We start from the raw sequence: 25,544 nt of genomic DNA on the forward strand, positions 1-25,544 counted from the left end.
ATGCACGCGCACGTGCACACACACACACACACAGAACAAACACAGGTCAGCCTCTTGCATTCCACAATGACACAATGCAATTTTTTTTTTTTTTATGTGGTAGCAGGCTACCACCAGATCTACCCTAGCAACAAAATGAAATGCGATTCAGTTCTGAGAAAACTTATGTCATCACAACGACTTCCACAGACATCCAGCTGCATAATGGATCTGTAGGCCATGCTGCGTAAGTACTGGAACATCGATAACCGTACGGTGCTGAGGGCAGCCTATCCGGCAGCACTGTGACTGAAGCACACAGGTACCGCGTGGGCGTTCATTGAGAAGAGGAGACGTGACATGGACTTGGTCCAGCGGTATCGCCGTTTAGAATGTTCTGGATGTGTGGGAGCGAAGCGGCACTTGCGTGGCAGATGGAGCCGGGCACAGAACCTGGTATTTCCAGACCGCGCCACGGACATATGGCACACAACAGTTCTGGCAGCCCACTGCTCTCACCCACGCAGTCGCTCACAGAGAGACACTGAACCAGGGCTTCTGTGCATGACCACAGCTTTTATATAAATCATCATGAAGACAGGCGAGGAAGAATGAAATCTCCTTTCTCGTGAACATACAGGCTCCCACAAGCGAGTACACAGTTACAATAGCACAATGTGTATGCTTTTCAAAAGAAAACAATACCATGGAAAAATTATGTCTTTATGAATAGAGAGACGTGCATTGGCTACAAGCAATGAATTTTTGCCAGGAATGCTGCTAAAAAAAGTTATTTATTTATTTATTTTTCAATGAGCAGTACATTTGTGAAATTTAAGTTGACGGAAAAGCAACAGGATTGCTCCTTCAAATCAAGAGAAACAGTGACATTTCCCCTCTAATCACCATACGCACAGGAGCTCAGTTGCTCACTATTATACAAAAACGGCTGTTTCCCTATCGTCACAGTGTCCGTGTGCAGGAGGTCATATCAGTGAAACATGCACAGAGAAGGGGAGGGGCCTATACATGAAACCACGCCCCTTTTACAGCCAGCCCCTCTTTCATTTCGCCGACCAGCGTCCCACCGCAGGGACCGCTGGTGCAGGCAGAGAGGGTCGCGACTGACGATCTCCGATCCAGGGTCAGGGGTCAGGGTGTCACTGCTGTTTCCTACTGCGCACCTCCATCACCGTCTTCCTCTCTTTCAGAAAGTTCCCAAACGCGGTTGCCTCCTTGCTCTCCTCCGTGACTGGAGAGAGAGAGAGAGAGAGAGAGAGAGAGAGAGAGAGAGAGAGAGAGCTAAGTTAGAAGAGTAGCCTGAAATACCAACAACACAGTCTCACGAATATAAGGCAGATGGATGACCACCTGCATGAAAAATAAGCCAACTGTTGGAAGGCCCCAATGCAACAGTAAATCGTGTCACCATGCTACATTTTCCGCTTTTAATTCGCAAGAGCTGCACACCAACACACGCATCATCTGAAATGAAACTGGCAAACCCCTACTTTTTCACTCTGCAATTCCCATTTCATACTGGTGAAGTCTCAACCCGAACACAGTCCATCGCCGCACAAAAAACTTTAACATGTTTCAACAGGCCAAACAGCTGGTTCTGAAGCTCTGGAAACCTTCTGAGAAACAATCAGGAAGAGGAACCAGGGACAAAGCCATCCTCCAACTTTAACTGTAGGACCTAATGAACTGTGAGAACTCTGGATGACATCTAACGACCTGCAAGTCCAGACTTTTGGGAATCAATTAGCAGGTGGTTTTGCCTAAAAGCTTTCGAAATTTCCAACCGATGATTCAGCAGCCAGGAAGAGGATGCCCAATGTGAAACAAGACACCAGGGGTGCAAACAGCACTCTAAATGCCTAGCAGTTCAAGCCATTCAAAATTACCCCATGGGGTTCAATATAAGTATATCTTATATTATCTTATCTTATATCTTATCATTCCAGGTTTTACTACAAGAGCACTGGATGGAATCCTCCTACCCATATACTCACCTCCGTAAAGGAAACTGCTATGCAATACGGGTGCCATTTACAACCACATGGAACATGCTACTTGTGCCAGCACCGTCAATGCAATCAGACCGGTGGACCAGTATTTGACAACACTTGAATAAAAAAAATTTTTGAGCTCCTGAAGGAGAGCCTGAGAACCCTGCACACACTCAAATAATTCATTGATACAATTCTTTTTCCAGAGAGGCATTGACAGTGTGAGCACAGATGTCTCTGCGGTGAGTCATTATTTACACAGAAAGATCCGGAGTTTCATGCAGCGCCAGGAAATTAAAAACTGTAGGCTTTTGAATGAAAGAAAGAAAAAAAAAAAACCTCCTCCGGAGCTGAAGAACATTAAAATGTCACCGCATCGGAAAGGCACGCCCGTAACGACCGCGGGGTTGCCGTAAAGCGCTGGGGACTGCGCTCACCGCTGTGGTCGATGTCGTCCGTGTCGCTGTCGACCGTCTCCTCTTCCTCCTCGTCGGGGTTCCCCCGCGTGAAAATGAGGTCGCTGGGGCCCGCGAGGTCCGAGGCTTCTGCGAAAGGCCACCAGTACGGTACAGTCAACCCAAAAACAGTGAGACCAAATGGAAACGGTGACGCGGGCCCCAAAAACACTGAGCCGCAATGGAGGTGAACGGCTGTTGCCCGGCAGCCGTAAGCTGGCCGTCCCAACGACTGCTGCCGATGGGCAGGGGCATGCTCACCTACGGGTGCAGGGGTTTCCATGGAAACCTCGCCCATGTCTTTCCGTAAGCGATCCAGCTGTTCCTTCTGTTTCTTGCTCTGAGCTTCACTCTATGGGGGGTGGGAGGGGTGGACAGGCTATTATGTACACTCTCAAGGCTGTACCAGACACACAGGCATGCGTTCATATAACAAAATTTGTGATCATAGTTCAGTGCATTAGGGGCTCATTGTATGGATTTAAATAGGGCACATACGTATGTTCAAAACAGAAGGGCTGAACACTGCACCAAGGCTTCAATCTCCGAATTTTAAAAGCCCTATATCAACTCTTATTTTGAGCTCTACATCAACACTGCATTTTTATTGGGCACTATGACAGGAGCCCTGATGTGGATATTAATGTGAATTAGGTTACAACTGTGGGATGGTTCACTGCACAAGCAAGCAATTAAGTCTTTAATTTTCTCCAAAAGCTCACAGCAAAAGCTTAGTAAATCAATAAACAGACTCACAACTTTATCACAACTGTAAGACAATTATAACAATTACCAGTTCTCTGTGAAGTCTCTCATATTCTGGCCGGTATTCTCTAAAAGGGGAAAATAATGTTATGGTTTCTCTGGAAGCTCAAACATCAAATTTCAGGCATGCATGCAGAGACAATGACCAAGCTTTTAATAATGTAAAATATGGATCCTGAAATGCATCATGTCTGCCCAAATGTCTCGAGGCACACCAAACTCCAGAAGTTTGGCTGACAAGGAAACCCATTGCTGGAGTTCAAACGCTTCCATGCATAAAGCTTTTTATTTGGAAACCAGGGACCGTTATGCTTGCCAGAGTAAAAGAGGAGTTCAGGGGAAGTTCAAGAGATCTGATCCTCTACACCAGTCTTTATAAATACTGCTACGGGGCATAACAGAGAAAGAAATAAAAGGAGAGAGACAGTAAAAATAAAGTTAAATCAATTTTCGAGCCATTAAGTTTGAAGAGTTCCATGAAACGTTCTAGAGCCAAAATAGAGACTTTCTGCTTGCTGAGTAAGTCCGTGTGTATGTGAGAGCGAGAGAGAAGAAATAAATTCTGAAGAGTTCCTTGAAACATTGTACCGATACGTCTGTCTCCACTTCCTCTGCTCGTGGAACATCAACATAAACCACCCCAATATAACGTTTTCACAGAATCTCTTGGTGCCTCTAACTGGGTAATACTGAGGATATTGTTCCTGGGGGAGAAAGCTCATTTTAACTGCTTTTCTTGATATCTATATAACAACGTTACTGATCAAGAAAAGTGGTGCTGGGCCTCACTACTGCAACTACACACAAAAAACTCAGTCTTGACTACTGGCACACCAGACCAGGGGATAAACGATCATTCCTCAGGAGTGAAAGAAAAGAAGAAAAAAAATAAGAGGGGTTTTAGTACTGCAGCACATAATTGTAGAGCACACTCCATACAACAGAAAAGCAATGACTGTTCTCTGAAACAAGTACAAGTGCAACAGGAAAGCAATGACAGTTCTCTGAAACAACATCAAAATACAGAAATGTTAGCAACTCCATCAACACTTAAATACAATTTTATCATGGAAATATAACTTTCTAAATTTCACCTGTCATTAGAGTACAACATCGCAATTAACGATAATTTAACAGATAAAATGTAGCTGTGTGTGTCTCTATTAATAACCTATATACAAAATCAAACCTCCACAATTTAGCCTGTTATTGTGTTATTGCCACAACTTTAATTAAATCACCAGTCACTGGTAATACTAGCTTGCAACTTAGCTAAAGCGCTAACAGTGCGGAAACTGATAAGTTTGAAGATGTTTGCGTGCATCATAAGGCAAGTTCTCTTTCATAGGTAGGCAGGTAAGGTAAAATCGACACACTCAACTGTTAGCACTGGAGACATTGATCTCCAAGGGCCACCTTGTTTCAAAAACATGTCCTCTAAAAGGAAACATTTAAAATCTATTTGGGATTCAGAGTGGTAGGGGAATCAAGAGTACAGCCTGTCACTGTCCTATACTACCTATGGTAAGTTCCCACCTGCAATTCTGATTTATTTATCTCATAACATTTGTCTTAGAAAATGTATATTTGCTTAGATATTGTTAAAAAAAAACCTCTTTCTGGACAGATGCGTAAATAACCGTTTTTTTTTTTTTTTTTAAACTACAATTATGTTATTTTTTCTTATAAATAAAAAGAATGGCAAAACGTTTTGCAGGGAATTTCTGCTGAATCTACGAGAAACATAACCACAAAATAAGCAATTCATAGAAAACAATCCTTAGCATTTTAAAATAATCTTCATGCTTTGTTTTGAGATTTTTCACTGAAGTTCCATGATAAATGTTAAGAGTGCAGCTTTATACAACAGACCTTACATTTAAACAAGACCAGGTTAAAACCTAGTATATGGCTGGACCTAACACACGTGATCCAGCCGACCTATGGTGTAACTTCATAACTCTGCCGACCAATGGTGTAACTTCATCACTCAGTCACTCAGTCACTCAGTCACTCAGTCACTCAGTCACTCAGTCACTCAGTCACTCAGTCACTCAGTCACTCAGTCACTCAGTCACAGACATTCGCGTTTGTAGGGCTGGCCCCGCTGTTCGCAGTCCAGCCAAAAATAATAACAATCTGGGAGAAACACTCAATCTCTGCTGTCAACTACAGACAGCAGAGACCTTCCCTAATTCTACCTGGCACTTAACATTATGCGGGGGGAGGGGGGGCTCAGCTAAAGTAGTCATTTCAAAGGGCTTTAAAGTGAAAAGGCCACTCACGTCTCGTACTCCTTCGCGGCTTCAGACACCTGATGAAACAGCTCATCTAGCCCAGTTCCTGTGACCGCAGACACGCCCACTACCTGCGGGGGAGAAGACGAGGTGCGCGTGACCGAACGCCCGCTGTGAGGGGGGCACAGCCGAGCGTGGACCGACACTCCGACACACTGACACACCGAGCGACTCCGACACACTGAACGACTCTGCACGCAGATGCAACGACTGGTCGCTTCATTTTTTTAAAAAACCCTCTTTTTACACTTACACTTTTGCAGATACTACAAGTAAACAACACACACAAATCTAATCAGCTGCATCAATGCTCATTTCCTTTTTATAACAAATGTAGCAACTCGGATTCTTTCAAATTGCTCCCAGTGTGAAATGTAGGATTGAATTTGCTGCCCGTTCTCATCGCTCCAGCATTCTCCACCGGTTTGTGAGAGAACAGCACGCATGGCCTGAAGCGAGTGATAACAGCTGCTGCTGCTTCTCTTCTCTCCGCAGTAGTCAGCTTGTCTGAGGAGTGCATTTCAAGTGCAGCTGATGTAGGCAGAGGTCAGGTGCTCGATCAATTGAAAACACCCCCGCCCTGGGGGGCATTACAGCCAATTACATACATACCCCCCCAGGGGACTGCCAGCCAGTGTGGGCATTGGCACAGACAGGATCCAATACAACAAACCAGGGTGCGTCCGCACACTGCGACAACGTCTTAGCTGGATGAGCCACACAAGAGCCCCTGAATTCTGATAATACTTATCACTTCCAAATTCATTCATTAATGGGTTGGCAGTTACAGTCAATAATACTATGCCATTTGGTTGGGGGTGGGACTATGCTCTATGCTGGGATGCTATTCTAGGGGTGGGACTCCATTCATCTTACCCGCAGGTTATTGTAGAATTCATCTAGAACCAGGCTCATGGACCGGGTCAGGTTGCTGACGTAGGAGGTCTCCTGGTTCAGCGCATCCTGGAAAGACTCAAAGTCCTGCATCCACTCCACCGCAAAGCTGTGATCGATTATGTCTGTCTGGAGTGCAGAAAGAGTAGACGGAGAGAAACCTTTACAGGTATCTTTATCAAATCTGGAATGATTTCTACCTGGGTTCTCTTCCTGATTAACTTACCATTCACCTAGGTCACCTTTAAAAAAAATACTACACTACTTTCAATAGCTTCATTTTCCACACAGGAATAAACAATTTTACAAATAATTTGTTTAACTAATGAAAAAAATATTAACAACCATATATGGTCAAATGCATTCACACCCTTACAATGAGTATTTCGTGCACACTCCATTAACATTAAAGGCTTGGTTTCCTGTGGCTTAGTGAAATTCTGGCACTTATCACAAATCTTACTAAAAAGCCATACAGCTCATGTGGCATTTTCAAAATACTAGAACATCTCATTACAAAAAAGTCTACAAAGTGTACATACGTTCAGGTGAAAACTGGATAAAATTCAACTTTAATTCCCTCAAAAATGTATTTGGTTCAATGTTACCAAGAAATGAGTGAGAATATTAAAAAAATACATTTCAGGGAAAGTCCACGGTCAAACATCAGAGAGAAAGAAGTCTCCAAAGAGCGACGCCGGTCAGTGTGAAATAAACTTCCCCCATAACACACCTTTAATCGACAATGGCCAGAAGGGCCTAACTGATCAATCAAATGCTTTATTGTGCATTTTTTTTTACAATGTAGCAGGAGGTGCCAGACAAATTGTATTATACAAGGGGAATCAAAACCCATAAAACTCAGAGCCAGTTTCGAGGCTCGCTAAGAAATGACTCGCCGTGGCAATGGACCAGTTACCGTGGTTACAGGGTCAAGTGAGGACAGCGGCTGTACGGTACCTTATTCATGACCACGATGAAGGGCAACTTGGTCTTATACAGAATGCTGCAGAGAAAACAGGAGAGAGTGGCATTGACACTATCACCTGAAACAACTTCTCAGTCAATCATTACAGGCAAGTATTCCTGTTAACTGCTTTAACCCTTACAACATTACAGTGCTGTACATGTACTCACGTGTATGTAAAGAGAGGGGTTTCTACTAGGCTCCTTTGAACCCAATTCTTAGCCCTAGCTTTGCTAGCTGCATTTACCAATTAAAATGTGGCTAACCTTCTGAACTCCTCTATTAGTACAATTTTGCAATGACCACACATTAAGCGCTTTAAAAAAGTTTTCTGTTCTCTGCAGGTCTTGAACTGCTTTCAACAAATGCTCAACAAAAGCACCTGTTGCACAAAATCTTAGGGGTCAACCGCTGACAGCTACAGTAAGTGAAAGTAACTAATTAATTCTCATTTTCGCAGAGCTTTCAAACCCTAGCCAAGCCCTCTCCACCTCCCTCACACATACTGAGGGATCCAGCAGGTCGACAGCAGGGCACGGTGGGATTGACGTGAGGCTAACCTGCAGGCGTAGAGCATGTTGGACATGAACGTCACGGGGTTGACGCTGCGGGATGTATCCATCACGTACACCACCACACAGGGGAAAGAGGAGGCCTGTGCAGAGAACACACTGCATGTGTCACTCAGTACTATCTCAGTACAATACAGCAATGCAGTCATTCAGTATGTTACACTCTATGGCTCTTTATATATCTATGGCTCTATATAAGCTTCTCTAAATGTCAATTTATACTAACTCAGCACATCACTTTGTATTAGCTAAACTTACCAATCTCAATCTATAATAACAACACTCTGTACTCACATTACAAGTTATCAAACTGTATCACTTTGTGCAATATAAAATTATATTGTACAGTACTACTTTTACTTTTGTGAAACTTGGGACCAAGTGACTGTAATAACACATTATATCACTCCGTGTTTAAATGGTGCAACATCGCTTCAAGGCGCCTGGCACCATAAAGCTTTGTGGTAACAGCAGGATGCCTCTCTGCATTAACACGGTTATCATTCTGCACCAGCCTGATGCAGTATAACTGTGCTAATTTAGCACAACTAAGCCTCGTCATGCTCCAGCCCTGCCACATACTGAGGGTTCCTACTGCAGGGTTCATACTGATCATACGTACTTTTGCGATTCCTTTCAATTATTTGTGATAGAAAAGAGTATGAAATTCAGCATGATTTCGGCAACATACCAGAGCTTCTGTGATGATGGTTCCAGAAGCCGACCAAGTGAAGACTTCAATCTGTCCTGGAGTGTCTATGAGAACATACCTATTGGCAGAGATTGCGGATGAGAAAACTCCAGAAGATTCCCAAAAAGACCCAATGTTATATAGGCTACATAAGAGCTGGCATACACCACTTGGCCAAAAGTATGTGGACACCTGACATCTAACAACTCATCTAATATTTTGGCCATTAATATGGAGCAGGTACACCCATTGCAGCTATTACGACCTCCACTCTTTGTGGAAGGCTTTATACTAGATGTTGTAGCATTGCTGCTGGGATTTGCTTCCATTCATCCAGAAGAACATTAGTGAGGTCAGGCACCGATTAGGCAGTTAGGCCTGGTTCACAGTTGGCTTTCCAACTGATGCCAAAGGTGTTGAATGGGTTTGAGGTCAAGGCTCCATGAAGATCTTCCACACCGTTTTCGAAAAAAACATTTCTATATGGACTTTGTTGTGTGCCGAAACAGGAAAGTGCCTTCCCCAAACTGTTGAGGAAGCACAGAATTGTCTAGAATGTGATCGTACGCTGTAGCATTAAGTTCTGCCCCTCACTGGAACTAAAAAGCAAAGCATGAGAAACAGGCCCAGACCAAAGGATGGCCAGATACTTTCAGTCATATTGGTGTATCTTATGTCAACAAATATATATAGACTTACTGGTGATAATTCTGTTTTTTCTCAATAAACTTCATAACCTGAAAAAGAGGTTAACAAAACATTAACTACCACAAACATATTTGTAGATGGCTAAGACTACATTTCACAACAATGCCATCTGTTGGACAAGATGAGTAAATTCAGAATGTACAGCACGTTCATTAAATGCTAAAATAAAGCTTTTTTTTATTCTAAAACACACATATACAAACCTTTAAAGTGAAAGTGGGTTACATTCAAAACAATTAAATATAAGAATAATAGCCTATGTTCGCAAAAATTACCTACAATTTACTAGGGAGATTGTACTACTATATCCTTGCAGGAAAGTACTTTGATACATTGCTCCATTCAAGTCATTTCTGGTTAACAGGAAAAGGGCTGTACCTGATCAAACCGGGTTGCAAAGAGATTCAGTGAGGTGACAATGCCGCCATTTGGACCGAGGCCATACCTGAGTTTGCGTTAAGGAGAGTTTCAGTGAACATTATATAATTTACATACCCCCCACCCCCAAGTTGTTCTAAATAAGATGGCATATTTGGATAAACTAAATCAAAGATAATTTAACATTACAATGCATACAATATTTTAAAGCATCGCCTATAGATTTGCTTGAGGCAAAGCTTCCAATAAAAGCCCCTTAACAGTAGCAAAAGTGATCTGTTCTACTAACTGTAATAGATATAAGGTAGTGAAATTGCTCATGGGGAGTCATTATACTAAATTAACTACTCCAAAGGAACACTGAAGAGGGGAAACAAATTGGCGTTTTTAAAACCACGTTTGTGTTTTGAAACTGTTGTTCATTGACTTCGGTGACAAAAGGATATTGTTTCATTACTTCTTTGTAGTTAACAGTGTCACGGATATCTGTAAGGTAATGAGAGAAAACATCACGCGTCAAATCAAAACTTGTTATACATTCAGCTTAGGGAACAGTTATAAAATGTGCAAAGGTCGCATTCAAATACTTGCTTACCGATGTTAGCTGGAAAGGGGACCTCATGAACTGCAGGATCTAGATTTATCACATATGGGGGGTTTTTCTTTGCGTGTAGGTGAGCCGTGAGACGCTGAAAGTAACCATAACATTAAACTAGATCATATTATCATCAGTACCAGCATCAGTGACAACGTCAGGTCGACAGGAGGAAAAGACGCGTGCCAACTACCCACTCAGAGGACAAAAAAGTTACATTAAAAAAAACATAAAATGAGCGTAGTTGTACATAACTGACTGTAATAATACTGCTGGTATCAAATGACTACCTGGCATTTAAACCGGAAAAGGTCCGCCAGAAAACTCACGTTGTACGTAGAACAAGCAAGATAGATTAACTTTCATACTTTAACTAGGTCTACTTGACATCAATACACATTTTATTCGAAATGGATGTAAGAAGCTAGCCCATCGCCAGTCGTATTCGTTACTTGACACCTGTTATTGTACGATAGGTAGGATAACAGCTATCCTTACCTTAGCCAGCTAGACAGTCAAGTGTGTCCAGTGACAGACAACTCAGCTAGCCAGCTAGCAGACTGGCATAGAGCGAAAGATCAGACGGTAACCTCAACACTGTAAATGGTCTCTCAGTGTAGTTATTATGAAGGTACACATATCCGGTGAGACAATTCGGCTTGATTATTGAAAAGACTAATAGGCTTTGTACCAAACAGCAGCAGGCTAAGTCTGGCTAGCTAATGTTGCTCACCTGTACAAAAGTCGTTTTTCCAGATCCTGCCATACCAAGGACGATAAGGCACACAGGCTTCTGGTCAGAACTCGTTCCCACCGAGGACTCTGGCGCTACACTCGTATCACCCCCTCCGCCATCCTTGCCTTGAGAATTACCCCCCAAAACATCTGCTTCTCTTGAGCTACCCGGCGCGGCCGCCATGCTTGTTTTGTTGCAACTAGAGCCACTGCCGAAAAGGAAAGTGATGTCGTAAAGTTAACCCTAGCCGCAAGCTCAGATTCAGCTAATAAAGCTACGGAAATACAGTTCATTGAATCGAACCCATGTGGCAGCAAACCTAACGCTCGATATGTGGAAAAATTAATTATTGAATGATTTCAAATGGCTCTGGGAAACACAAAGGCGAGAATCGGCTCTTTTTGAGCAACACAGTGCAATTGAAGATAATGTGTCATGATTTCTGTGAACATGGCGACATTTTAATGACATGGCGTAAACTTAATGTGCACCGTTTACCAGCCCTTCGATCAACCTGCAAAGCTCATTGAGCCCTTGAGCAGCCGATCCGAAAGCTATAAAAGCGACTTTATATGGGTAGTTGCAATTCAGATCACACTTGAAGGACGCATTCCGAGCCAAGTACAGTCATTCAACAATGGGGCTTGTCAGTAGAGGGCAGGCTACACTTATAAGCGACACGTTTAAAAAATATGTAGATCTAGACTTGGCCTTAGTAAAGCTCTGTTAGTTCAAGAGCTACAAAGCATTAACACTTTCCAATGAGTTTCAGAATTGAAATAACAAATTGTAACGTTTATTATTAGCATTTTAAGTAATTCCATAATTGGGCAGCATTGTACAATTGGATGTTTTGTGGAAACAAAACACATGCATGCGCACACCAGCCAAGCCTTGCGCTTTAAACTCAAACTCATTCTCATTTTGACCCTTCTAGTGAGGTCACAGACCTAAAAAATTTATGAAAATACTTTCCTCATTTTAGCAAAACTGCCAAAACCACTGAACAGAGAGTACACCCAATATCAACTCTTACCACAAAGCAGCAAATTCATCCTGGTCTGGTTTCATTGCTTCATTCTTGGGGGTTAGCAATACAAGAATATTCTCCCTGTTATCCAGACTCAGCTTTGGGGAATTCTGCCTTTTGTGACTAAGCGGGGATATGCTCCGGGTGTACCTCAAATTGAGCTACTGCACATTCACACAGTCAGCAGCTGTTCTCTATCAGCAATGAGCAAAGTTAGAATTACAACTCAGCTGCACACATTTAAATTTTCAGTTTTTAAAGGGGAGTTATTTTATTTTATTGCTCCCCAACAGAAGCTGAAGTCCATTTTCATTATTTGTTTTAAAAGCAGTCAGACCAAACACTGGCAACAGCAGCCAACCCTCTGTGCCATCCAGGTGGAGCCCAGGGGATATGTCTGGCTAAGTGTTCCAGGCTTTCAGTGTTTTATTTTAGTTAAAACATCGGACACACAGGGAGGGGTCTCTGCAAAAAGGAAACATTGATTTTATCATCATACAATGATGCATTGGTTGCTTTTTTCCCTCTCAGATTGAAGGGGGGAAACCCACACAACTGTTGATCAAACTTGTTTAGATGGTGTTCTTTTTTTTAAACAAAACACAATTATCTTATTTATTGTTTCGTTTAAATTTCAGAAGCTTCTGTTTTTCGTTCAGTTTAGGGTTTTTCGTACTGGATAAAGCAAAGCATGGTTCGACATATGAGACTGCAAACCTCAATGTCCTGAGAGAGTTTACATACAACATTCCACAACAACACTGGACCCCATTTCAGGAGTGTCAGGTCCATGTATCATGAGCATGTCTTTTAATGAGTTTACAAAAATGGCAACCCTTTTGCAAACAGCATTGCGAGGGCCTGCATTTGAAAACCAAGCTTGCTGGGAATTCATTCATGAGTAATATATGTTTACAAAATATATGTTTTACACCCTGCTCTCATGATTGGCTCCATGAGTGGGCTAAAATTTACACATTTCAGGTTGGCGAATCATTGGGATGGCAACAGCTTGTTACAGCTTAGTAAGGGCCAAGTTACATTAAATAATTTAGGCAATATTGGGTAGCATTGTGTTGGAATAGAGCTTGTTTCATTTGTGTGAGCTATGATAGCCAATATTGTTTGTTGTAACTTAGGTCTTCAGGAGGTTCTGCCCTCGCCATCCTCACAACACAGCAAGATATAGCTTGCTGAGATAAAGACCAAGGGTAAAGTCAAGGAAACTAATCTCACACCTTTTGAAGCTCTGGCGTTTAACATCATCTTGTGTAGTTGATGTGCACATGCCTACTCACATCTCTGAACTGCTACAGAACCAAAGCTGTAACTACAGTAAATACAACCTTAAAACTAACTACCAAGTAGGAGCCAACATTGAACCCCTCACTAAGTTCACTCCTTGTTTCCTCACAGGACTGTAATCCAAGAGAACAAAATAACTTAATTAAATAAATAAATAATTGAATAAATAAATAAATGCCACAGATAAGCATGCATAACTTCTGTATAACTTTATGACATAACGATTTTTGGTACCTTCATTCAACTGTTCTCTTTTCAGGTAGACATATTACTTGTTAGACCCCACTTGACAACACTTCATTACACCATAAGAAGCCTTATAATTTGTAAAGAGTGACATGAACAATTAAATGTTTACATTTCTATTTATAGGATTAATATATTAGTTGGACAAACAGATGAATAATCTAGCAATACAGGTTTTATTGATATTTTACTGAAGACAACTTTAAGGTGATCAGCAAAACTATGTTTGAAATGTATTTGCACAAATACGTTTAGAAGAAGGCAGTAAATCTTATGTGAACAAGAAAGGAGCCATGAAAAAGTACAACTATGAATTTTTAGGAAGTTTCTTTCATTTGTATTGTGTTGGACAATGATCACTTTTGCTTAATGACTTCACTGACTGATACACCCACTGCCATGAGCCGCAGCTGCTTCCTCAGAAACACAACAGACGTGGTGAGAGATGACGCAGTGACAGACACACACCTTTTTCAGAAACACAACTCTGAAGGCACAGAGAGACAAACTTTAGTCCTCACGTATGCTCTGACATTTCCTAAATCTTAACAACTAATGAATAAATAACTGCAATAAGGAATAACTGTTGCTCAAGGCTTTCCCCATCGTCTTTTTTTTCCCCAGAAAGAGCTCTCTCTTATCGTAAATTAGGACATGTGAGTGGGACATAATGGTACAGCATTTTGTGTTTGAGTAGTCACCCTGAGTTAGTGCTAAACATGGCAGTCCCTCTATTCTTGCCAAGTCATGCATTTTCGATGGAGAGAGAGTGGGGAAAAGTGGCCTGTGCTCAAATTTCACTCTGAACCTTACATAGCGCTTTGTTTATTTGTGCTATTTATCACCTTAACAAAGAGGTTTGCTAGGAACACCCTGCATTCAGAAACACTGCACAGTGCAGAAAACTGTGTATGGATATAATTGAATTAGGGTTCCGCAGCGGGGACAGGGGTATTTCACATTGCCAAGGATGAGCGGAGGGGCAACAGAGCGGGAAGCTGACACAGTGCATGACATCACAGATCGAAGAGGAACTGGAATAATGACTCACACGAGAGAGGTGGGATCATAAAGCCTCTGCCGACTGTTTGGATCTTCTGCAGAGACATATAGTGACACAGTAATGAATAAGAGTTTGGGGTGGTGGGGGGGGGGGGGGGGGGGGGGGGGCGGGTGGTTGTGGGGTGAAATTAATGTCCTAATGTTTGATTTTAACACTCATATTTTCCCCCATGTTCCTCTCATGAATTATTTCTTTGTGTTCTTTTTGTTGTGGTTTAGCCTTTGTAAAACATGGCTGGGAGGATGAAAACAATAATTGCTAATGTTTGCTTTGGACTCACTTATTCATACTTGACATATGGTTTTGATCAGCGCTGCACCATTGCCACCCACCACACAGAAAGGGTCCTGTTACAATCCGCAGGGCAAACAGGGGCGAAAACACATCGTCCTGCCACTATTATTATTATTATTATTATTATTATTATTATTATTATTATGACTGCAGGTTTTGGGTTGACATCGTTATGAAGCCTGTACTGAGTAAAGGATTTATGCTTACTGAAAGTCAGTGTTTTTCTTGTAATTTTCATGTGAATTTTGAGCACAAATTTCCTTTAATTTTTAAAACATGTACTTGTAAAAGTTGATTTAACACTGAACATTTCCCTGTGTATGAAAGAGTGCAAACCAAAGGCAGAATATTTTGATAGCAAAACAAAATGGTAACAGTAGAAATCGCAAATACCAAGCTTCTGTAATATATTAAGTCTTTTAACAGTTTTTATTTTTTTTGGAAAAATGTTCAGTTTGTACACATGTCCTTATTTATAACATAAGGGTCATAGGGTGGTAAAAATAACAATACATATTTAAAATATCAGAACTTCAGATCACATATTTTTCAAGCACCCGTGGAGTAAACCCCCATGGGAGGCAGGCAAGCCAGGGAAGTTTTTTAATATCATAAAAATATTTACTAAAGCTATATTTTTTAATTCTCACACATTCAGATGCACATAAACCCAAAAAGCCTGTCAGTAACACCTTTCCGAAAGAATAGGCCCAGTGAGTTGACCGTAAGCACATCTGCAAACTTTACAGCCTCTACTGCTAAACTTCAGAGACAGAATATGGATTCCAAACCTACTAGTGCATTAAAAATGCTTAAATCAATGGAAGCCAAAAATAAGCAACTAGATTCAATTGTAGAACCTCATGTTTCTGATTCACAGTCAGATTGAAAACACATTGAGCATTGCATACTATTTTTGACTTTTTAACCCCAGATTTTGCTTCCCAACCCCAAATTTTGAGTGTCAGCAGTTCTGCTGAGTTGTGTTTCTTTCAGTTGGAGCTGAGTAGCCTTACTTGAAGCATCATGAAGTACAGCTGGGACATTGCGTATGAATTTTAAATAGTGTATTATGATGACATGACTTACAAAACTGGTTGTTTAACTTATTGCTATATTGTAAAGAAACTTGCTAACTGGTCTCAAGATTCATCAGCTCTGGCTACATTGAACTCAGGTTACATAAAAGCAGGCTGTGGTCTTTATATAGTGGCTTCAAAGATATCCATCTTGGTGTTATTAAGGTTTGAGTGCAACTGGGGGGGGGGGGGGGGGGGGGGTGGCAGACTGTTTTGTTACAGGCAGGACCCTACAGCCTAGATTTCGCAGATTTAAGCCAAGTCCATTTTGCTATCTATCTATGGCTGGAAGTCCAAAGCAGCAGGAAACAATTGGCTTTGCCCCACCAGGGTTAGTGTGGGTCAGCCAGTGTTCCTCAGGTTATGTAGCAATATGTGGGTTGTGTGGTGTAAAATGAGCTTGTGCATGTGGGAATGCATGCGCTCGTTATTTTGTTATTCGTTTGTGGCCTAATCCTAGGGTGTAATAACCCAAAACCCATTTGAATTAGATGACTGGGCTGTGTGGGTTGAGTTTGATGACAAATTTAAGCCCTTGCAGGTCTGTCATGAAGGTCTGGACAGTGGATGTCACAGGATGGTGATTAAATAGTTTAGCCTTTTTGAAGTTTTTTCTAACAGGATGCATCTGTTGATCTTACTCTTTGCTGATGCTAGTTTTTATATCTGGGACAATGGTTTTTGGCCGCACCAATGTTTAAAGTAGCTTTTTTTAAAGTTGCCTTACTTGCTCTGAGAATTAACATTTCTAATGTTTTTTTGTGGTTCAAGTGATGGATTGATTCTCCACACCGAAGCATCATTGGAGGTTTGTCATGTGAGTTTTGCTACGTAAAAGCCTCTTTTACTGTAAATTGACCTCACTTCAAATTTAGCCAATACTAAATCTCTCCTTTTAATGACTTTTGCAGACATTTCTTAAGGAATTTCTTCTGAGGCTTAAACTTCACCAAGTCACATCTGTTTAATCTCCTAATCCTGGTAAAACGTATTTTGGCCTTCCGAGCCGGTCCGGTTGAAGCACTAGCCTCTAGTGACAGGCCCTGTGGTACAGAATCAAATCCTCATTGTGCCTATGCCAGCTGTTCCAGGGGATCCCACAGGGCGATGCCCAGGTTTCAGATGGCAGGGTTTTTCTAACTGTGCAATGGCGACACCTCTGGTCAGTCGGGTGCTTGCAGCCTGCTTCCGCCGGCTTCAGAGGAAGTGTAGTCCTCGGTGTAGGAGCAGTGGCTGTGTAGCTTAGCAGGAGGGCCTCAGAGGGAAGAGAAGCTGAGGCTGGCAGCATGTGCTTCGGAGGGCAGTGACAGTCTCCCAAATTGACAGAGAGCGTGACACTGATAGCAGTCGTCCTAAAACACAGGCTTTCAAAGCTGAAATAAACACCGGTTCTAAAAATAAAGAAAAACTGCAGTTCTGTGGTGGCTTTCAGTTTTTTTTTTTCATGCTGAAGCAAAGGCTTTTTAAACTGTGGGTACTTGTTTGCTGCCTGTTTGCTACTTTTTAGGGGAGAAAAGTTTCTATAGTTTCAGTAGCTGTGTCATTTGCTTCAGCCACTGTAACTAATTAGCTTATTAAAATGATTACAAAAATCCCAGGCACTGATGATGTACTCTGGAGAGTCAAGAGATGCACTGTTATAATGGCCACATTTTGTCTCCATTTCCTATGTACATTTGCACTGAGGGTTTTTTGAACCAATGAACAGCACTTTCACCTAGGAAATCATATATTGTACACTGGTATCAATTAATTATTACAAAAGCATTACTAACACTATTTTTAAAAGGTGATGTCTGCATTAGGCAGTGCAGTGTATGCCTTAGGCAGTGCAGTAATACAACCATCTTTTTCTCTTAACGTTGACCTTTAAACAAATGCAAGGGATATATTTTTAATAAGCACAATTTTTAAAAAAAATTCTGTGCTCACCATACTCTTCAATGAAATTCATACAACATGATTTGAAGTTCAGGCCAAGAAGGCCAAATGTTGAATCCCATTTTACAAATTAGTTAAATAGATCTTTTTGTTCACTTTATTCTGATTAAATGAATATTATTGTATGAAAAAGATTAGTTACAGGCAGTATAAAATTCATAATGACCTATCCCTCCCCCGCGCACCCCCCACACACTCCCAAGTCTGCAAACAAATGGTGATTGGATGTGGATGTAGAACTTCCTGTAATACTGCAGGTCTTTCATTCCAACAATGACCAATTCTCCTTGACCTACAGATAGGTTGGCACCATATCCCAGAAACCCTAGGGTGTGGGCTTCCTCAAGGGCACAATGTGACCCCCCTCCCCACAGGCCATTTCTTCCGAAACATGTATGCATGTCCTGCAGACCGGTTCCGTTCTTGTATCCACAGGTCACAGTACAGAATCGGCATGTCACAGCTGAGACAACAAATGCACTTTATAGGAAAGCAGTCATGGGGTCAATCAATGACCTCTGATACCTCATTAACCTCCCTTCCTCACAGTGCAAAAGCACCCTCACATAAATCTCTTTAACTAGAAAACCTGTGGATATTTGCATAGCATCATGCAGATTGTCTGGAAAGACATTAATCTGTATCAGAGTAGGAGGATTCTCAGAAGGCCATAACTAATAAAACAAACCCCTGCTTTTCTTAACGTAATGTAGACTTAAGTCTAGTCCAACATTCCCTTTAGCCATCAGTTAAAACACTTCTATTTGCTTGCAATTAAAAAAATGACAAACAGTTTGAATTAATGCAGACTGATGAGGATTAAGATGTCTTTGTTGATTTTGCATTTGGCTATTTTTTTAATTAGGTTAAAATATCTTAATTTTTTTAGTTGGCAAAAATGATACTGTCACATTCCAAATGCAAACAAACAGTTGTTCGGACATTATACTGTGGATAAAATTGTACGGTGGATTAAAAAAAAAAAAGTTACATTCCTACGTAAGACATGCATGTGAGACATGTGTCCCAGGCCTTGTCTGATTACGAAAGATTTCTTGCTGTCAGCACCAAAAAAATGTTAAGGGCTTTCTTGGCTTAAAAGATGGGTAATGTAGTCTACATCCTGATAGCAGAAGATGATGCTGGTTGTCGGTAGGATAAGTGTGAGGATAAGACACAATTGCCTCTTCCTTGTCCATGTAACCGATCTACTGTAACACAAATCTGGCATCACTCATGTTTCAAGTACGCTGGCCTAAGAACAGATAGTATTTTTTCTATAAGTGCTGAGTGGCTGGGTCTGTAACCAGCAGTCTGCAGACAGGGGAAATGTCAGAGTGAAGCCAAGCCAAACAATGGCGTAGCTCTGCCGATGACAGGCCCACTGTCTTTATATACCAGGCACTTGGAGGTTGTTTGACCTTGGTGTTTGGAAGGGAGCCCCGTGACGCTGCCGGTGCACATCCTGTCTGGCTGTTTCTGCAGGCAGAACTGGCATTCAGCAACAGCAGTCAATGGGCCCAAGCTGGGAGTATATCCCTCAACAGAAAAATGTATGCACCGTTCTTTTAAATTCGAATAGCGACATGGCTGTGGCTGCTGGTTAATAGCTAAGTCACAACTTCTTTGAAGATAATTTAAATGTATATTTTAAGGATAATTAATTTTATAATATCTATATGCGAATTGAGAGGAAGTGGCTATCATATTACATGTCCATCTTGATTATGTTGTACAGTATTGTACATGAGTGAAACAAATGGATTTTGATGCTTGACTCTGATATCTAGGAATTTCAATGCATTTTAAAATGAAATTTTTTTCTCTTCTAATTTATGTTTGTGATTATGCCTGTCAACCAAACCCCCACCAACTCCATCACTCCATCTAAATAAACATTCACCTCCCTACACTTCCATTCCTTCCTTCCATCTGCCTGGCCAGTGAAACTGCACATCAGGTTACCACCCCCATCCCCCACCCCCTAAAAAAATAAAAATCTTGAGATCTTTAAAGATTTAGCATTCCAATATGATGGTGGGGTCATCGTGCACCTTATAGGGTCAAGGTAATCCCTTTCTCATTTTGAGGCCTTATCAGGTAGGTGAATTGTGGATCAGCAGAGGACCCTCCACCCATCCTCTTGGACACACATTCATCGAAACTGAAACCCATTCTCTTTCTCCCCACTCCTCTGTCACCATGACTCCTTCTCTCTCCAGCTCCCCTGGCAGGAAGCACTTGACACTATCCAAACAAATGGGAGACATTGAGGTCTGGAGGCAGCCTGCAGCTTCACACAAAATACCCTTTTTATTGGTCGTGCTGTTTTTTTTGCCTCATGGCTGTTTCAGGGAGTTCCTGTTGCAGATTGAAAATGACACAACTCATCTCAGCACATTATTTTAAAAAAAAACAAGCAATAAATTGATGTAATAATTTTGACTGAACAACATTTATCAAGTCAATTAATGTCAAGATGGAGAAAAGACATCCTATATTAGCACATAAACAGCAGCACTAAAACAGAGTTGAAAATAAAACTGACAACCTCAATTTTGGCTAATGTTGGCCGACACAACTGCATCTTAGGCCCTAAAATTTGAGGAGAATTTGGTTAGAATGTGAAAACGGATGAGTATGGCCACATGTGGATAGAATTTGGGCAGACCAGGCTGGGGCAGGCTTGGGGAGAGGTGGAAACAGTGGTCATTGTCCATCCTTGGTTTGATGATAAATGGGCTAGGGGATAGATTGGCCAGGGGTTAATGGATGGCTATGGCTTAAAGTGAGATTATTTTCTGAAAGTGACATCCAGTTGTTCACCATATCTGAGTAGTCAGGTACAACTTTATGGAGAGCCAGGTAGCCTGACAGACTAAACAGATGGTCAGCTTCATATTCATAACATTGAATGTTCTGGCTGTTGAAGCAGAAACATCCCACTATAATGCATTTTATGAATATTCATGAAAGGTCAAGGTGTGGGAAACTGGATATAGTCCCTTTCACTGTTAATACTAACCAGATGGTCTGACTTGTATTCTTAAAATGAAAAAGTTCGGAAAGTTGAAAGCTGAATGAATAGTATTTTCAATATAAGCAATATTACAGTTTTGGGCAACTTCAGACATGGAGTGTCTTATTTTTGCCTATGTTTTATTGCTGTACTGATTATTTTTGGCATTCACACCCCCTAAGAAGACTTCATGTAAAGTTTTTCTTGGAGTTTATGGTGCCATGCTTTTCTGGAAGTCTCCACAGATACTGAGAAGTCTAATCGTGACCCTATCTTACTGCCAAAACAAAGTCATGTTGGACAATAAGTGCAGACATGCACAATATTAGGTCCAATTACTTTTGTCAGAGGTGATGGATGAAGACCCTGTACTGCTGAGAAATTGCCCTCTTCAGACAACAGACAACATAATAAGGAGCAGATGTTCCACCTCAGGCCCTTGAATATAAAAGGGGCAGGGCAGGGTGGGGCATACGGAGGCAAGATCTCCTCTCGGACGGAAGACCTCTGTGGAGAGTCAAAAATGCCCCCCACAACACCAAAAGGTTCCGATTGCAAAATAACCATTTCTTGGCATATCTGTCTCTTCCTTGCGAGATGCTAGACCTGAAAAACATTGAGGTCACTGCAGTGATTATTTGTCGAGGGGAAAAGTAAAGAGACAGCGGTTGCAGAAGTCCTCTTGAGAGACTGAGCTCCATTATAACAAGCAATCCCAGCAGCAGCAGCTCTGTTTATCCAGGAGTCCTGGCCATGCTTGAAGAATCCTCTATAGGGGGGCACAGAGGGGGGTCAGGGTCAAATGGAGGAACGCACTCCAGTCCACATACAGACAGGCATACACACCCACCCACACACCCACCCACACACACACACACAACATATACATTTACACTCACACGCACAAACTCAGGCACGTGCACACTCTATGCACACAAACACCAACTTTATACATTTACATTCAAGTGGTCATGCAATGTCTTAGATTTAGCGCAAATTGCTAACACACTAGAGTTTTCTTGCAAATGGACCCTTTCTCCTCAGAGGTTTCAGTTCATTTAGTGGGATCCATGCCCTAGTGTGTTTATGTCACTGTTTTTGTTTTGCATACAGCTACAAACACACTGAATGGAGTTTGAATGCAAATCAAAGCGTAGGTGAGAAAGGCCCCTCAACCAATCAAGCCACATGGGAGTTTTACCAGAAATTTGATACAAGTACTTTCAGGCAGTGTGGAAAATAATTGAGGAAACACAATATTCACTTTCCAAATGTCAAAGAAAGTACAACTTCTCGGCTGGAACACATGATGATTTTAGCTTAGTTATTGTGCCTCGTCTCATACTCGCAAGAACATTACAATGAAATGTACATGGATAATGTGGATAAGAGTACATTTAAAATACTTCCTCGTTGAGCAGGCAGATAAGTCATAACTATACACACAATCAGGCACAAACAAGGGTCACCTTGTATATCTATGTTTGTTGCAATGAATTTAGATGATTAATTTTAAGGACATGACCTTCCATGAGCTCCTGTAAACAGTTTGAATACGAAATTACCAAAAAGACCATGAAATATTCTAAATGGATCAGTGTTGGAAAAAGTTATGAAAAACATGGGGTTAAACAGCAGAGGAGAGGGCAATCAGTTAACTTTGGGAAACGCAGGGTGAAAACCACCTCTTTCTGAAAATGTATTATATGAAATATTTTCTATCTGATGTCTCACATATTAAACCATATTTGGAGATTAATGGAAGTTTTTTGACCTTTGAAGCAGATGTTTGAAGCCACCCATAACTAAACTAGAGTAGTCTGAGAAATAGACACGGCTGTGTTTCTGTAATATGCAATGGGCGCATTCCTGGGTGGAAAACAGTGGCCCTGTTAATGCAATGGAGGGAAATATACTTTACATACTTCTTCCAGCTCCGTAGATTCATCCCTTCATCCCATTTAATGCACACTGCTTACTCATGAAAGCCAGTGGCTCAAGGATTTATAAGAGGAGGCACAAAGACCTGGGAATTTTCAGCCACTGACCTCATCGTTTATGTATTTGTAGCCATGGAGAGTTCTGGGTCCTGCTGTTACTGTGCAAACATTATAAAGACATCTCCAATGGAGAAATGAGCAACTGTGCTCATACTCAAAGATTGTTTTTCCATATCAGTAGGCAGGCAAAACTCTTTGCTCTCCATAGATGGCATCTTATAGTATGGCTACTAACTCTGATTTCATATTGAAAAAAGGTGGAACTATTATATAAAATTCAATAAAAATGCCTAAATAATCCTTCTCTTAGGTGTTCAATTGTGAGCTTTCTAGTGAAATATGGCTACTGTGCATTACCCAGTAAAATTATTTGAGCTTATTATTATTATTTTAGGTTGTTTTTGTTGCTGTTGATGATTAAAGTAACACTGATTGCCTGTGCACATGAGCTGCTCAACTAATATACAATTTTGTTAATAAAGCAAAAGAAAAACAAAACAAACAAAAACAGGTTGAAATCACAGATCAGGTTTAAAGTCTATGTCCTCTGCAGCTGGTGCTAACATACAGTCAGATATATTGGGAATCAGATGTCACTTAGGGTATTCACTATTATGAAAGGTCAAGCTAAACTTTCAAACGACCAGACCAATTCAGTTGCCTGATAGTATAAAAAATAAAGCAGAACTCAGCTTGCTTGACGCAACTTTCATGAAACGAACAGTTGGTTCAAATATAGTGAGGGTTTTATGGCTCATCTATATATTTTACACTGTGCTGTCTGTTAAAATATGATGGTTAAATTTGTTGAATACAATGTAGCAGATTCTTCCATCCACAAGAGAGACATTGGATATGTCTTCAGAACATCCAGTAATACTATCGACGCTCTGGATAAGAGCGTCTGCCAAATGCCTGTAATGTAATGTAATGTAATGTAACTATCGAGGCACTTTCAAAGAGACCAGCACAATAATAATGTAATATTATGGTCATTTGGTGATTAAAAAAAAACATTAATCCCAATTTTCAGTGTCCATTTATATATTACCGGGCCTTCTCATCATGCAGGCATCTTTAATCAATTCTGGAGAAATTACACACATGGTCGTAACCAGTATGTATGCCCATTGCATTCTTTGGTCATAACATATATAACACATATTAATGTGTCATCCAGCCACTGGCAATGTACTTCATTTTGTGATGCATATTGCATCATATATGAAAAATCTATAATGGTGTCATATTCTGAATTGTTACCTCTTATGTAGGAAAGCTGTAAGCAACTAATGGAATAGGATTCTTGTGCTAATTAGCACAGGACAAACTGTCATAAAAGAGTCACATTTGAGACTGCATCAGGAATGTTATGAACAGAACCATATGCTTGGAACACATCTCTGGTGTTCCCAGCATCCATTACTTGACTTTGGCATAGTTTTAGAACATTAGTGGAATCGTCATGGGGTTCATTGGCTTATAATAGCCTAATAGATATTTTATAGCTACTGAGTTGTATTAAAGGGGCCCAAGGCCTGGATTCAATAAATGTGTGTCCTTTGATTTTCAGAAAAAAAGTGCAAGCATTTGTTTTTCTTATTCAAAAATAAAGTTTGGAAAGTAAATTTTGGTGATTGCCGAACTGGGTTGGTGAAGAAAAAATAAATCCTTGCATTTGAGGACACTTAAAATTAAGCACGCTTATTGACTGAATCCAGGTGCAAGTCTTAGCCTGGTGGGTGTGGTGACAGACTTACAATGGCAGGTCATTTGGGTTCCATTTTGGCCAGTGTATACTTGCAGAAGCTTCCCTTCAGCCCAGCCGCTTCCTTAAGATGAGTCATGCCTAGCACTTCATTTTCTAATGTGCAGGCAAACTGCAAACTCCTGGTATGCAACAAGATGAGGGCCTATGATGACAGGGGAACCATCACCATTTTTAGGGAGGCTGAAGCAGTGCGCAAGATTTCACTCACCAAATTCTACTTGCTGCCATAGATTTCCATTAAACCACATATGTAGCTTGTAAAAGATTCTTTAGCATAACAGCTAAATGTGTGAAGAATGTTAGCAACACTGCTGCCACTGGCTCATTGCCTTCATCAGCTCATTAGTTTTGGACAGTGTACTGTTTAATTTTAGCTTAACCAATGTTGGGTTTAGAACAAAGAAAAAAAAAGTGCAGAAGCTGCTTTAAAATTTTCGAAAATGTCTATTAATTACATACCGTATATGACAGTTAAAACATTTGAAAGCACAGTACAGCAATAGACTGGAAAACTGTCCAGGGTATATTCCTGCTTCTCGCCCAATGCACGCTGATGTAGGCTCCAGCATGTCCCGCAATCCTGACTAGGATAAGTGAGTATAATGGATGGATGGAAAAGTGCAGTAAGTAATTTTGTCTCTAGTCTCTACTGGATGCAAAGGTTTAAAATCAACAAGCATGTTAAACTGATCAAAAGGATATCAGTGCAGAAAATTAATTTTTTGATAATTATTTTGAGATAATCTT

General features: G+C 41.0%; 1 protein-coding gene across 1 annotated transcript; it reads right to left on the reverse strand.

The window, feature by feature from the left end:
• Positions 1-688: 688 nt before the first annotated feature.
• On the reverse strand, positions 689-12,135 carry gpn1 (GPN-loop GTPase 1). The gene is made up of 15 exons (XM_035432521.1): positions 12,086-12,135; positions 11,047-11,257; positions 10,314-10,407; positions 10,165-10,204; positions 9,719-9,785; positions 9,332-9,369; positions 8,633-8,711; positions 7,930-8,024; positions 7,363-7,408; positions 6,385-6,531; positions 5,497-5,579; positions 3,240-3,279; positions 2,708-2,798; positions 2,429-2,536; positions 689-1,231 (listed from the first exon to the last, which is right to left on the reverse strand). The coding sequence occupies exons 1-15, from the start codon at positions 12,118-12,120 to the stop codon at positions 1,140-1,142; spliced, it is 1,266 nt and encodes a 421-aa protein (XP_035288412.1). The 5' UTR covers positions 12,121-12,135; the 3' UTR covers positions 689-1,139.
• Positions 12,136-25,544: the final 13,409 nt, after the last annotated feature.

This window comes from Anguilla anguilla, chromosome 1 (genome assembly GCF_013347855.1).
Source record: "Anguilla anguilla isolate fAngAng1 chromosome 1, fAngAng1.pri, whole genome shotgun sequence".
Lineage (NCBI taxonomy): Eukaryota > Metazoa > Chordata > Actinopteri > Anguilliformes > Anguillidae > Anguilla > Anguilla anguilla.

Bases quoted from the DNA above. Each gene is read 5' to 3' on its own strand.
- gpn1 (XM_035432521.1), bottom strand. From the start codon at position 12,120: ATGAAACCAGACCAGGATGAATTTGCTGCTTTGTG. The intron at 8,712-9,331 runs GTAAGTCTATAT...CTCTGCCAATAG, and splicing joins AAAAAACAGAATTATCACCA to GTATGTTCTCATAGACACTC. The intron at 6,532-7,362 runs GTACCGTACAGC...TCTGCACTCCAG, and splicing joins TCATCGTGGTCATGAATAAG to ACAGACATAATCGATCACAG.